Here is a 15620-nt window from a genome sequence, read left to right as displayed (position 1 = left end):
TACGACGGTGCTTCGAAATTAACTGTTAGTACACTTTCGCGGTGTCATCAAATGCATCACTGTCTCCTGTGAAGATCCGTGTACCTGTTTTACAGGTTACATTAAATTCAAACGCTCGAACAATTATCGCAAATGTTATAAGGTTTTAGCATTTTGTCGACAGGTTGATGCGTTACATCGCGCGTGCGTTTTTATCAATAATTATGCCCTTTGACATCCAGCATTTATTTACATGTCTGTACAGGTGAACAACCAGGTAAAATAATTGCCGATGCTTCTTGCCTCTGAGGCTTCCGCGAGTACATGCACGTATGTACTCTGTACATGCTTCGGCGCTGCTCTATCGTTGACGTTCGCGCAGTAATTAAAGCCCACATTATGGTAATAAATGAATGGACGACGCACGAGGAACACTTTATTGGTCAATAAATAAATTATCGTGGACGCACGCGCTGAGGACCCTTCTTTTTTTTACGGTGAAATTAACGCGAAAGTACCGAGCTTTCATTATGGGAAAGGGTGATGGATAACCGCCATAATGAAAACTTATTAAACAAAAAAAAATGACCCCACTATTTTGGTCGCAAAAGTGGCGAGACAAGGGAAACGGCCTTACTAAATCGTTGCAATTGCGGCGTTCACAAATCATTTTTCTTTTTTTCCTCTCTCTCTTCCATGCGGTATATTCAACGTCACCCGGGGGCATCTAGTAACTCTCCAGATTCGCAAATTCGCTCCAGAGGAGCACCATTGTGTACCACCTGGGTTCACTGGGGGGAAATTTTCCCGAAAACTTTCCGCTGAATTGCATTAGCTCTCTTTCCTGGATCATTCCTTTCCTGGAGAATTTCTTGCGAAACTTCCCTCGGACTTCGCTCGTATTCTTCGCGAACGAAGGAGCACTCCAGGGATATGCTAATGCAGACGTGTGGCAATTCGCCGGCGAGATTTTCATTTGAAATTGTATCGGTAAATCTCGGCCGGAGGTAAATATCGCATCGTTTGCGCGGATATGGAAGCCCCTTGAAAATTGCGAGGCGCGCAAGTGTACTTAGAAAATTCCCCATTACGTTTAACTTCGCCCGCGGAATTACCCGCGATGTTTTATCACGAGGTAAAGTCTAAATGAACGAGTTCCTTTCCGAAGAGGCGAGTCTTCGGGATTTCTTTACGCGTTTTAATAATATCAATCTCGCCGAGATGGGCGTCCGCCATTTTGAATTTCGCGCTCTTCTCGGACCGCAGCGCGAGGACGCGTTAATGTCGACGTTATTTACGGGAAATAAGAATCACTGCGTATTCCAAGGGATTACACCCGGGCGCGGCATTGTTTCAGCCCGTGATAGATGCTCGTAATTAATTACCACTTACCCTTATTAACTTGCAAGCTGTAAAACAACGCTGCGGGGTGCTCGCGGTGCGATAAGGCGAGACTATTTCTGAGAGCGTCATGCCTCCGCCATTACGGCTTTTTCTTCTCCCTCGACAATGCACTAAGGCCAAGCTTCGGCTCGATAACACTCGACATTTCATTCTCAATGGGTTCGAATTGTATTCGAATCGCGCGATAGTACACGACTTTCGGATGGCCGAAGGATAGCGCACAAAGCGCGAGAGGGTGGATTTTATTTCTGCAAATTCGAGGGACGCAGGGTTCAATAGGGAGGAAAAGTAGGGAAGGAGACAGGGGAAAGAAGGGAAACAAGACTGGGCGTCTTGGTGGGCTTTATAGAGAGCATTTCGCAGTAGCGATCCTCCGGCATCTTCCTCGACGTCTCTCAAGGGCCGAGCGGGGGAAGGCCGCCATTTTGAAATTGCAGAAGTGCCATTATACTCTTGTAACCGCGGGGAGCGTCGAATTAGCAGGAATCTACATTGATCGGACTCCCTCCCCAGCCTCTTTGCCCTGTAATCCCCGTTTTGCAGGCATCTTTGCCCGACAATCTCGAGGATCGATAAGTCGCGGGTTTCGAAGCTCAATATCCACCCCGCGTACGAGGCCTGGAACCCCCACTAAATATTCATCCCCCAAGAATTTGCATCTGAAAAGTTACCCCCGACGTTACGCACGTAACTTCTCCTGGCCCGGAGCGTGTTTCTCTCTTCTTTTTTTTTTCCTTCTCTTTTTTTCATTTCTTTTAATGATGGATTGGGAGAGAAAGGGACAATGGCAGAGATGCATCGGCGGGGGGCGATGTCGTTAGTCGAAATACGAGAGACGTCACTCGATGTCTTTGTCATATGACGAATATCTGCGAGGGCATATCCAGTACTTAACTAACAGCTTTTTCACGTGAAATTTAATTGAATAATTATCAAGGATTTTTTCCAAGAAATGCTGAAATCATTATATATGTATATTCTATCCTTCGATAAGAGAGGTTGCGTCCTTTTTTGCACCTCCGCACCTAGTCCCTCTACGCTGATAAAAATCGAAATTTACATACATTTTTACTTTCTAACTTAACTTAGATACCGAATGCGGTATTATGGAGACAATGTAACTGCAATTTATTGGGACCTCGAAATAATGTATGATTATGTAAAGTTACAGGGGCATTCTTATCAGTCTAAGCGCAAGAAGCGCGATGTCTCTCCCAGTCTTTGCAGGTCTTTGTCGACAGACATGTCCGGCATTCGGGTGACGCAAAGGGAGAAGCATTTAGCTCGCGAAGGGGTTGGCAAACCTCGTACTCGGTCCCCTCGGTAGGGCGGCGCTGGCGGCGGTGGACGAGCCGGGGAGGTTACTCGTGACGTCACGCCCGTCATCTAGGTCAGGACAGGCTATGACCTACATCCCTGGCTCTCACGTGCATACGCAGCTTTCCATGTAAAGCCCCACCTGCCGAAAGTGCCGATTCTCGGATTTCGAGGGTCGGCGCGATTTTTGGCCCGATTTTCCGACGATTTTCGGCAGAATTCTCGGAGCCCCAATTCTAAGTCAGAAACGCCAATCCAAAAAAGAAGGATCGGACGGATCTCCACAAAGGACCTCGAAAAACTCAGTTTATCGGCCCCTGGTTTATCCCCTCCATTCCGCGATTTTCCAAATCGTTATCCCCGGAAAAATCCATTTTCTTCGCGGTTGCGCCTGCAGGTGCGCGCCCATTGGGGCAGGTCGGGGCCACCGTGGGCTGACCTCGCTTGGCTTTTCATTTTCGTTTCTTTTCCCCCATCCCTCCCGGATGGGAAAATTCCGTGGTCGAAAACTATCGGCCCCCGTTTCCCCGACGTGAAATCGTAGCGGAATTGCTGCGTCTCCGCGTGAAGAAATTCCGCAGCATATAAGACCCCCAGGATCCGCATGAAAATGCATGGATTTTATTAAATCTCCTGGATGTGTCGACCGAGCGCTTATGCTGCAGACGTAGCGTTGTGTACTCTCAAATTATTGCACTTTTCAATGGCGATGCATTTCCTCGCTGGACGCGCCCCTTTAAATGGTATCCGTCAATACCGCACTCGAGCGCCGAAATGGCGTGCGAGTTTTTCCCTCCATTTTTTTCCTCTTTTTTTTTTTCTGAGAGCAAGCGGCCATGAATCGCATCGAAACTTCCATTATAATGCCGGAGCCTCCGAAAGCTCGTGTCTTTTTCATTCTCTCCCATGGAATCTCTGCCCCTTCTGGTGCACCGGTTGACCCGTCCACCTCCACACAGAGTTATCACTTTTCATCCGATAGCGATATCAATACGCCTATGAACTCAATCCGACGTTTCTCCAGTCTCATCTTCGTCCATTTCGGGGATCAGAGTGACGGGGGATATTTTTAAAATCACTTTTCCTCCTACAATTTCCTGTGGAATATTTTTATTTTCCCTTATATTTAGATATCATCAAATTTATTCTCTTACGGCCACGTCGTGTCATGGAGTAGCATGAGATAAAGCGACTCGTTAGTCAACTGTCATTCATCCTGTCGTATTTTCCATGCTAATTTGCCAAGTTTTCCTACCGGGCTATCGACTTTTTCTTATATTTAGACATTTTTCCTTATATTTAGATATCATAAAATTTAATCTCTTACGGCCACGTCGTGTCATGGAGTAGCATGAGATGGAGCGATTCGTTAGCGAAATGGAATTCACCCGTGCCGTGTATTCCATGCTAATTTGCCAAGTTTTCCTACCGGGCCATCGATTTCCCTCCTGGGCCTCGGGTGCACTTTCCTGCGCCATTTTCTCCCGGCGTTCCAGCTCGCCTGCTCGATTCCCCGATGAAATTTTTACCTCCCTTCCTCGAACTCTCGAAGTTCGCCCGCGTGTTCCTTGCTGCCGATCTTTTACGACCGACTCGCCAGGTGCCGCCTAGGAATGTAATTAAAGCTTTATTACAGCGCTTGATGACAGTCGGGCATGCATTCTGCACCGATCGACGTTTCTGCCGCGATGCATCGACCGCTGGAAATTCGACTCGCTATTTTCCTTCCGCATAATTTATTTCTTTTTTTCCTTTCCTACGGAGAAATGCTTCGTTAAGCAGTCTTTTCGCCAACGGTCGTGTTGAAGTTGGAGGGGACGGAAAATAAAAAGAAATGGCGAGAAAGTCTCGAGCATGTGCGAAGAAACGTCGAAAGCTCGCGGGAAGCTCTCGAGGCACTTTTAAATTCGCTCGCTTCGCGGATCGTCATCGTCGGCTTCAGCTTGCGGTTGTTGCCTAGAGGCGTACTAAACGACAGCTCTAATTACGACGGATTTACTGTTTTTCCAGCTCCTGGTGGAGGAGGAGGTGCGAACGGTTAGTTGAAAAGGCCCCTCGTTAAGACGATTATGAGATGCGGCCTGGCGGACCTTCTCCCAGGGCGACCGTCGGTCAAAGAAAATCCCATTAAACGTCGGAGACGTCCGTCGAGGAAAGGGCGGGAAATGTCAGGGAATTTGAAAAATCCACCCGCGACCTCGGAAACCCGAGGAAATGATATTCTCTCGGTATTCGTAAGAAGATCCTCCTCGCGGATTCGACGATGGAATGATTTGTAAATGGCGGCTTGTTCTTTTTCATTTGTTTACTTTGTCCAATAATTCTTGAGCCTTAAAGAGTTCCAAGGAATTTCTCGTTGGTAAATTGTGGGGCACCACTTCGTCCAATTGGCCCGATCAGTTGGCACGGAATTTGCGCAAAGGGATCGATCAACCTCCGAAGGCCTCGAGTGGAGGGTGGCACCCCATTAAGATCACCTGAATAATTAAATCCGAGGGTACCGATAAGTCCCCCGAAACTAGTTCCAGAACCGAAGATCCGGCGATATTGGAAACACGTTCCAAGCTCCCATGAAGGAGAAATTAATAATTTTCAATTAGCTCCGTCGCTGTCGATGTCACGCCCTGTCTCCCCGGCGGTTTCCTAAACTTTTTCGGTTAAGTTGGGCTCGAACCTCTAAGTGCAAGCTTCCAGCCTCTAAGTGATTGCTTAAACCTTTCCGAAGTGCATCTCCAGCGTGCTCGTTATCTCCGATTTATGGGGACTTGCGCGACCTGGTTCGACTTCACTTATGCTGATTAAAAGGAGCTACAATGCGACCCGCGAACAACAAAGACAAAGCGTGTATACTTTTTCATTTTTTTTTCCCCCCTTTTTGTTCTTTCTTTCTCCAGCTTGGTTGCGCAGGTTACAATCAGTTTCACTTTCCCGTCTGCCACACTTAACGTCTGAAGTGACTTCGCTGGGGGTTTGTGCATATTTTTTTCTTATCACAGAATTTCCGCAGATCATTTCCGTATTCGAGCACCTCGGTACAGGTCTGTTCTTAATTCCCACAGTTCCGCTCCTTAATCAATATTTCCGACATAACGTTGCAGTGCCGCCCACTCGCAATTTCCCTCTCCCGGATCCCGTTTATCAGCGACCTGTAACATTGCCAACGCCAGTTTTAAGAAGTAGGTTAAACCGGGTGCCGGAACTTTCGGAAAATCCATAACTCGTAAAGACGTCCGGAGAAGATGATACGTGAGTGGTACGGACCCACTCGATGTTATTAACAATCGTTATGCAGTATTTCCCACCGCCCCCGCCCTGAAAGCCCTGATAAAAAATGACCCCACGTAGCCTCTCGACTTCCCCCCCTTTTTTTCCCCCCAATTTTCCTCAAGATGGAGGAAAAGAGCCCGGTTTTGGGAAGTAGGTTAAACCTGGAAATTTCCTGGGATCTAGAAAAGCTGAGCGGACGAGAGGAGATACCTGTGATAACGCGATAAGGGACGAGGGTCACCCTTTTGTCCCACTCCTCGACGACCAAGGAATTAATCCATAAGTTCTAGATTTATAAGTATGTTCAAATTAAAGGTTAAGTGAATTTTTTTCGCGGGCTGGAAAAGAAAATTGGGTTGCAGAGGTGCCCGGAAATGTCGTGTAAACGATTTTTAAAATCCTCCCTGGGGGGCAGGAACGCCTCGGGTGATAACGCGATAAGAGTCCTGTGTCCTTAGGCCAAGGGCTGCATTTGGACTCGATCGAATCCGGTTAAGGGGAGGCCAAAGACGGTAAATGGTCCCTTTCGACGCCATTGGGCACGACGTCAGGGACGTGCCTTCTTTGGCACTCCATCCCCGGATCGATAGGCTTTCGCGCCGGAGGTCGCGCCTATGCAATCTCTGCAGCCCTTGCCGAAGGGTTACTTAACCTCTGCATCGGCATTGCAGGGCCATGAAAGCATTCATCCTGGCCCTGCAATTAGATCCCATAGAAGTGAAAAGTGGGTGACGTTCCCGCGACAACTTTCGGGGAAGTCGGCCGTCAGTCTGCGAACTTCGATATTAGTTGAGAAGATGCGTCGATACACGCGAAGGGAATAATCCCTTCCCTCAAGGATCTGCAATAGGAGGAAAGGAAGTAATATATTCGATACCAAGAAATGTTCCAAGATTTAATATTTTCATTAAATTGCTGGGTCGGGATTTTTTTTATCAGGGTATTATTCGAGTGGGTTCGAGTCAGGGACGCCATGTTTTTTTTTCGTTAACCCCTGGCCACTTTCGACTCTTCCCTTTTCAATCGACGATCGAGACTGTGCATTCTTCCGGAAGGGTGGACCTGGTCTTTCCGGGCGAAAACTTAATTCCGTAACAGAAGTAATTTTCCCTCGCAGACGTTCCTACGTGCTCGTAATTCCGTCCACGTTCCTTCTTACGCGTGACCAAAATACTCTCGCACCCCTCCCGGGTCACGTAGTGTCTCATCCCCCGCGAGGAGCATCGCGGTTATAATTATCCCCGGTTACAGGCTACGCTCGTAGCAATTTCGGAAATATCTAATCGAAAGAAGCACTCGTAATCTATATTCGACATAATCGAACTGAACTTCGGAGGACTCGTTAGGGTCATAAGAGAAAAAAAAATGTCCGACACGCAGGACCAGCGAAATCGGGCAGGTGCGCCGCCCTTCCTCGAGGATGGGTCTTCAGGGTTCGTCTCCAGGGGGCAAGTCCGATTACGGAGACGCCTTCTAGATCCTCTTTTAACCGGGATAATTTTATCTCTCCCCGGAAAGGCAGCTGCGCCAGGACGAGCCCTGAATAGGGAGAGAGAATCTCGGTCGGAAGGGTTGGACATTTGACTTTGTGGGTTAAATAATTTTGTTTTTATTAGGAAGGTGGTCGACGATTAACGCATTTAATCGGGTGGGACGGGGTGGACGAGGAATATCGCTGATTTCGACATCGGCAGTCCTTCCGAGGGTGCTTTTCGAGGCGGAATGATGTTATCAGAGGGACCGAAGGACGCTCCGTAAGGGATGCTCCGCGGATAAGAGAGTTATCTCTTGACGTCTCGGTCGGTCCTCCGGCCTTCCGGGATCTCTCTAATAAATCAGATCATTTCTTCTCCAAGGACTCTCCCCGTCGCGTTATGCAATCGGTTTATTGGATCCGCGCGTTACGGCTAGACTTTCCGCTGAGGCCGTCTCGCGAAGTTATGGCCGAACGAATCTGCAAGCCGAGAAATGGAAACGACACACCTACGAGGGTACAGCTGAAGCTTACGAGGGTGTCGCGACGCGTCATTTCGTGAAATGAATCTGCATCGGTGATAAGAGCGATCGAAACCGAAAAATTCACTCCTAAACACCCACCGACCTGGAGACACCTGATAAGATCCCTTAGATAAAATAAACCCTTCCAGAAGAAAATACAAAGTGAAATACATATCTCTAATTATCACGCACTTCCTCGAAGCGTGCATTGAATAATCAATTTATTTCGCTTTTAGTCCCCGTTTTAGAAATTTTCCAAGACGTCTCCAGGAAGAGTTAAGACTCGAACGGATCAGATTTATCCCGATTGCAATTTCACTGTTTTCGCTAAGGTAACTAAATCCAAGAAAAGCCATCCCAAGTCAAGATGAACTCGGTGCCCAATTTTATTAGGGCGTTTTCCGTCCGTTTTCCGGAATCGACGAACCTATTGAAAGCTCCACAGGTTTCTGGATCGTTCTTATCCATTTTCGAAATTTCGGGCGGAAATGCGGTGAGAGGATCGAAGCTCTGAGGGAGGATTAGAGAAAAGGGATTTAGTGTCGATTCCATTACTCCTGCGGATTCTTCCTTGGGGAGGAAATTTCTTCATTTACCTCGTTCCCTAAATTTCGTTAGACGCGAAAGCTCCGACCTTTATGGCGCAATCTTTACGCGAGGCTTTTATCCGGCATTTCGTTGTCGTTCTCTAAATTTCCGAGTATATGTGTCATTACTGTCGCTAGAAGTGTCGAGGAGCGCTCCTTGGGAAAGGTCAGGTCCTCGATTCCGAAGGTGGAAGGTCCAAGTTATCGGGAAAAGGGGTTCGATAGCAGCCGAACAATGCTTTCGAGAGATTACTCGACCTGGGCAGGACATTTAGATCTGGTTACCCTGAGTCGTAAACATTTTATAGGGACGTCCTGTAGACGGAAAGTTTCAGGATCTCCAGAAGTCCTAGATCTACTTAAATTCGGAGCATCGATTTTACGCGATTGTCCTTTCTTTCCGGGACATTCAATTTATTCGTAATTACAGAAAGGATGACATTAAAAAATCGGCCAAATCTATTCATGCTGAATAATACAATATAATTAGTAAGAAAGAAAATTGGGAAAAATTCGAAATTTGCTAAATTACGGATTTTTACTCACTCGGTTCTATCACATTACTTAAGGGAGGCCATGCCAGGTTTTGCCGAGGTGATCTAATTTTTCTTATTTCACTTGAGATTGGAAAAAAATATATATATATCACCCCCTTGCGTTGATAGCATGATCCGATTTCCTCAGCCCGGAAATGAGAACTTAATGTCGTGAAGCTGATTTACCGCGCAATTAATCGAGATATTTTCTACCCAATATCCGTTTCAGATAGGCACGTAAAGATCGCGTTTACTTAGCCCAGCCGAGCGAAGAAGAGAATTTGTCTTGCAATCCGTATCGATCTGCTTTAAACCTGGCCTCGTTTTTCTTTCCCTCTTGTCTCTCCTGTGTAAACTAAAATTAATTTCAAAGTCCTACAAGGGCACCTCCCGGATGCCGAGGTCGCGCTCCGAAACTGCAAAGATAAGATGCGCGAGAAAAGGAAGCGTTCGAAAATGAATTTCCAGAAAAACAAGGAAATTACGGCGAATTATTATAGCGAATATCCTCTGAAATTTCGCGTTGAAACTCGAAAAGATTTTAGATTCCGGAATTTTCCATAAATTCCCTTTAACCGTCATACGTCCGCCTGTTATCAATTGACCTCTTCCAATGATATGCCATGCATAAAAAAATCCTCGACTCGAAAACGAAGTGCCTTTCACTCGGAATCCAGGCTTTCGAAGTCTCGGCTACATTAAAAGAGTAAAAGGGAAAGCCGCGATCGATCGACCTAAAAAAGGGTCTGAAAGGGACTTTCGCGATTTCGCGGATCACGAGAGGATCTGCACCCGGGGGGGTTGCTAATTCGATACGTCATTGACCCCGTTACGTATAAATTGCTCGGCACCCCTTGATCTTGATTGCCCCTCCACGACCCCCCTAGAGCCCTACCCCCACGTGGGTCTCTTCGCCCCCGACGAGACCCCCGTCTCGTCTTCTACGGCCAGGGACTCTTAATTAATTCCGTTCCAGAGGCTGATAGCTGAACTGAACAAAGAGCAGGAGGCTTTCATCAACAGCAAGCACAACGAGAAGGGCGAGGCCGTCGCACCCTGGGTTGGAGCACCGAACGAGGAGGCATTGCGAAAAGAGTGCTTAGACCTGTCGAGCGTGAGTAATGTCACTTTTTAGCCCCTCGAAAAAGCCCATCCACGGACGAGATCGCGATCGATTTCGAGATCTCGACATCGGGCAAGGCGACAGTGATCGACGTCTTGGGGTGAGACCTCCAGGACGCAGCGTGGGTCCACGTGTCCAGGCAGCCTCCCGGTTACCAAGTTTGTACATCTACTCCGAATCTCTTCCAGGATCGGCGTAATTTCGTGAGAGCACCCCCTCCAGGGGTGGAGTTCGCCTGGGATTTCGAGGCCGTCCAGCCGATGGCCCAAGCCACCCTCGCCTTGGATCCCAACCTGGAGACCATGAGGTTCGAGCTGGTCCCCAAAGTGTAAGTTTCCAGACGTCGGCCTCGAGAGGAAAGATCAAAGAGGGAGATCTTTAACTGAGATGACAAATGGCTCGGTCGTGACAATGATGGATCCAAGGGTGGAGGTCGGGTCGAGTTAATTTTATTCCTTCGAGTCGTTGAAGTCATTTGTCCCGATTTCATTTCATCTTAGAGAGCAGTTTTAACAAATATTTCATTAATTATGACTCGGTACTCATGCGTTCTTCCTCTCCCCAGCATATCCGAGGAGAACTTCTGGCGCAACTACTTCTACCGAGTCTCTCTTTTACGTCAAAGCCACGAATTGAACGCAATGGTCAGCCAAACGGAAAGCAATCCTAATCAACAACCCCTTACATCCTCCGGTAGCATCGATCATACTCAAGGTAATTAATTGGCAGATTATTTGGCCTGTTTGTAGCTAAGCATTGGTGCCTGCGTAATTGCCACTGGCGAGCTGAAGGTCTGCCTGTCTGGAAATGAAATTGATGAAAAATTTCGGACAATCGAACCATCCTATCCGACGATATCTAAAGATACACTCCTCGCGGTACATGTTCTAATAAACACTTGTACACGCATTTTTTATTTTTTTTTCCCCGTCAGTTGAGTTGAGTACACCTCGGATCGGGATCTTTAATACAGGGCACTAGTCACTCCAGGCCCTATTCCCTTATTAAAAGGGTATCGACTCAATGGAAGTGCAGGTGAATAATTCATCCGGCTCTGTTCGGGCGTCATCGATCGATGCCCTTTCCGAATTCTGTTTCGAACTTGTCCGTTTTGTTAACAGAATTTACATGCGCCTTCAGTCAGCCAGTGTTTTGCATGTTTCGATCCCTTGCAGACCGGGCACGAAAAGGTCATCGTTGACACCTGTCATTGACAGAAACGCACTGGCAATGCTCGCACTTTTCCCTGCCTCGGCTTTAAGAGACGTTTTCTCTCGCCGTTTTCCATTCGAGACACGCGGCTCTTTTTGTCCCCGGTGTTTTTGTCCGACACTCCACTCCGCGAGGCTGAAGCGAGAGAGAATCGAGGAGCTTTAATTGGCAGCCGATAAAAGCATCGCCGATGCTCCCATTTCTCGACTCAATATTCCTTCGATTCGCGTCCGTCGCCTCCGCATTTACAGTACTTGCGGTGCTTGCGAAAAACCTGTACTACTTGCGGTGAATACAAGATTTGCAGCACCTGCAATACGACGAAGGATCGTTGTAACATTTTCTTGGGATCGAGATTTTAAAGGAAAATTTCATCGGGGAACCAATTAGCAAAACCGCACCCTCGAGGCGTCGCCTTTAATTTCGCCTGATTGTACACAGTGCGTTCTGCGCGCCTATATTTATTTCTCCCTTTAAATGTCAACTCCGATGTAAATATAGATTTCTGGGAGACGTGCACACCTTTCAAAAGATTTTAAAGCCGACCTCCCGAAGGGAAATGGTTACCCGTGGACGTGGAAAGGTCAAGTTAAACCGAGACATGTACTCTTGAAAATTGAACGGATAGTTAAATCCTCGCATTTCTTCGAGGATATGAAATATCAGAAAATTTTTCATAACAAATGGTCTCGTTCTATTCATAAGGACAATGATGAACTCTTGTATTTCCCCGTGTGCAAGACTCACCTCGGATGTATGTACAACGCGAATCCAATCTAGTGTCTCGGTACGCGAACTAGATCGATGTACACACATCCGACAACGCTTGCACCGAGTTCAAGTAAAAAGGGGTGGAGAAAAAAAAAATAGAAAAAGAGTGGTCTTCTTGTCGGAACTCGGTAGACGGGGAAAGTCGATACTCGATTTCCTCGGAGACCGTGGTACACACATCGAAGGATTTCCTATCGTGGTCTTAAGGGGTAAAATAAACAGCCTTTGATATCCGATCCCTCGAACCGGAGTTGCGATCGAACGAGGCTTGACGACCACCCGGAAAAAGCTGCGAGCCACCCTCGTAGGAGAAAATGGTCCTCGTCCATCCTAGAGGACTTTTTTCCCCCGGGCCTCTTCCCTTGCCGATCTTTTTTTCTCTCGTATCTCTCTCTCGTTTCCCTCGACCGAACCTCGCTGCACGAGCCCTCGGAGATCCACTAATCTAAACGAGCCCGAACGACGCCGTAAACACTTCCTCGAATCTGCCCCTACGAGGGTGTCGAAACGACAGGGTCATCCCGGTATCACTTTCTTATCAAACATTTTTTTCCCACCCCACAGTCAAGTGGTCAAAGGGTCGAGCGTAGATATCAAAGGGCACTAAAAATGTGCGACCTTCCGTCATTTTTTCGATCGGCTCGTGCAGCTTGGCCTACCCTGTGAAAAAAAAAAACAAAAAAAAATGTCATTGAACCAGAGAAGTGTTTCTTTGTAAAAGTCCCAAGGAAAAATTTCTTTGGTACTGTTTACAAAAAATGTATATATATACATTTCCTTGGCTCGAGGAATTTCCTCTTTTTTCTCAGTCTAGTAATTACCTTCCCTTGCACCGCCATTACACCGAAAGTCCAGACTCTCCGTAGGTAGTGGGAGCTAGGAAGGTTTGCAGAGTTTAATCCGGGACCCCGTATCGATGTTAGCCAGACTCTCCCTTAGTTAGCCTTGAGTGTTGTCTTACGAACAGTTGAAGCGAATTTCGGCCGAGAGAACTCCGGAGTTGCGTCCAGGACGGAAGACTCCACGACGACGGACTCTTCGGGGCACGAATTCGTGTCCGACAGCGTAAGAGCCTCGGACACGGACATCCAGGAGGTCAGGGAAGGCATGAAAAAACTAGGGATGCAGCCACCTAAAGGTCAGTACTGGTCAGTCCTCGTTTACCCTGCGATCTTCACGAGGAGTCCTCGTGGATGTCCTGGCTGACCGGAGACCAAGATCGGACCTCGCTCGACCGCATCCTATATTCTAATTTTTTCAAACGAAATTCCTCAAGGCATAATAAATACAAATTCATCATTTACAAAAGGGACCCGAGAAGTAAAAGGTCAATTTTTTTCTCCTACGGAAAATTGAAGAAAAAAAAAATTTATATATAATTATGTTATCTCTTCCAACGTAAGGGCGAAATTCATGCTTGCGTCCAGACGACAGTGGACCTAATTAGATCTAATATACTTCCAACGCGCTTGGTTTTTTTTTTCTTGTCCGCAAGGATTTCTCAAAGATTAATTTCTGGGAGGGGTTGCATGTTTTTCTTTTTTCGGAATTTTTTCGACATTTAATTCCGACCGGGGTCCGATCAGGGTTTCCGGAAATGGACATCCAGGATCTCCCAATCGGGCCGGACCGAGGATCGCGCGACTCTCGGTGATCTCGTGAGTATGTACCCCGGACAATTATGACACTGCCTGCACCGAGCATCGTTACACAATAGTTCGTGACCCGGGATCGATGTTTATTGTCATTAGCAGCGGATAGTGGCACGAAGTCTTGTACGAAGCCGCCGAGTATGAGTGACCAATAGTCCCCTGCACCGATCCTTTCCCAAGTACCGAGACAATTGAGCCCCATAAGTGTGCTTGTACATAGTCCCCTGCACCCCCTAGTTACTTCGCAGCACCCCGTAGAGGGGGGGCAGTACTTAAATGTAAGGCACGCTTCTCGCAGCCGCCATGACCTGTCTAAACGAAGGTTTTTCATTCTATTTTGTCAACAGCCTAAGAAGAGGAGAGAGTCCCATGTGCCATTATTCAAAGCACACCCCCAACTGACATTCGATTGGACCTTTCGGTTGATTTCGTTTTTTATCGCGGCCATCGATTCACCCCGCGCCTCCAGGGGTGGGATTCCTCGTTCCTTTTCGAGGCCCCGGAAATCCTCGAAATCTCGGACTTCCAGGAGGCCTCGAAAACGAGGAAACCTCCCTTGGAACCGCGATCCTTCTCCATTCGAAAAGCCTTTTTTGATTTCCCTGAGAATTCGCCGTTCCTCCGCGGCCAGGGCGCTACCCTCTCGACGTATCGATCCTTCATCGGCGATTCGGTCCGAGTGATTGGTTTGATTTAATTTAAGACCGCGCGCGACACGATCGAAGCCAGTCAGATGAACATCTAAACTAAGTGAGAGTTTAGGGAAAATGAAAAAAGTAAAAAAGAAGAGAGAGAGAGAGAGAGAGAGACATACCTAGTCGAAACTCGAAGATATCGTTCATGATTAACTATTAGGTAAACGTTAGTCGAGGGATTAATCAGCTGTTAAATCTGAGGCGCATGTATAATCGGGTATAACGGGCGAGGAAATTAATCGAGCTAATAAAATTCCAGGGGAGAGGGGTGGCAATTTACGAGGGGATGTCGGAAGCATTCGATTAATCTGTCTGTCTGTTTGTCTGTCTGTCCGTCTGTCTGTCTGTCCGTTATCATCTATACTATCTTCGATCTTTGTCCTCTCCGTGTTGTAAAAGTTGTAAGTAAGCGAGAGTAACGAGTTGCACGAAGCAGAATTTAAAGTGGCGATTAATTAAAGATAAAGGATAAAAAAATATAAAAACGTAAAGGAGAATCATATAGGTACCTAATGAAATTCGTTGAACGACAATACGTGTTTACGGGATTATTTAAATATGGACGGGGCGCGAGTCGGGCGGGATTAGGGAAGGTCAGGAACGAAGGGGTTGAAATGGAGCAATTTCGGGGACATCGCATCCCTAAAAACACCCCCAAACCCCATATCCCATGGGAACCGATCACCCGGCAGGATCGGGGGGCTGTAATTCCCGAAATTCACGATTAAAAAAAGAACAATCGGGACTCCCAAAAATGGGGGAGAAATCCAGGAAGGGGGAAATAAACTCGCTCGAAAAGGGCGCGGAAAAATCGAAGGGTGAAACCGATGCTCGACCGACGATTGATTCGATCCCATGCCTAATCGATGATTACTTTTTAGCCGCCGACTCTTCCGTGAACAGTGGGGGGTGGAGGGAGGCGCCGTAAAAAAGGAAATGCGCGAGAAAAGGACAAACGCCGTAAATGGACCCGAGAGGAAAGAAATGCATTGTTCGACGTCCTCGGGCAGGGCCGAAATATCGCGGAATGTTTCTCGTCGAAAACCCCTTTATAGGGAGAAAATGAAACCCAACGTGGC

At 47.3% G+C, this 15620-nt stretch overlaps 1 protein-coding gene across 8 annotated transcripts in view; it reads left to right on the top strand.

Annotated features, from left to right (window-relative positions):
- The window catches only part of LOC105698026 (synapse-associated protein of 47 kDa), a 49660-nt gene that overhangs the window by 15184 nt on the left and 18856 nt on the right, over positions 1 to 15620 (top strand). For 5 of the 8 annotated variants that reach the window (XR_001103898.1, XM_012421859.1, XM_012421858.1 and 2 more), the window contains exons 5-8: positions 10065 to 10202; positions 10400 to 10539; positions 10777 to 10925; positions 13162 to 13332. Coding sequence is in view for 7 of the 8 variants with exons in the window: in XM_012421859.1 (XP_012277282.1) it covers positions 10065 to 10202; positions 10400 to 10539; positions 10777 to 10925; positions 13162 to 13332 (598 nt within the window). In the remaining variant the exon portion in view is untranslated. Of the gene's footprint in view, positions 1 to 10064; positions 10203 to 10399; positions 10540 to 10776; positions 10926 to 13161; positions 13333 to 14193; positions 15019 to 15620 lie in introns of those variants that run through there. The other 3 variants (XM_012421864.1, XM_012421862.1, XM_012421861.1) reach the window with 2 other exon arrangements.

This window comes from Orussus abietinus, unplaced genomic scaffold (assembly GCF_000612105.2).
Source record: "Orussus abietinus isolate OABI.00-Male unplaced genomic scaffold, Oabi_2.0 scaffold1, whole genome shotgun sequence".
Lineage (NCBI taxonomy): Eukaryota > Metazoa > Arthropoda > Insecta > Hymenoptera > Orussidae > Orussus > Orussus abietinus.
The sequence above is the reverse complement of the archived record's forward strand: the minus strand, read 5'-3'. Positions and strand labels throughout refer to the sequence as shown.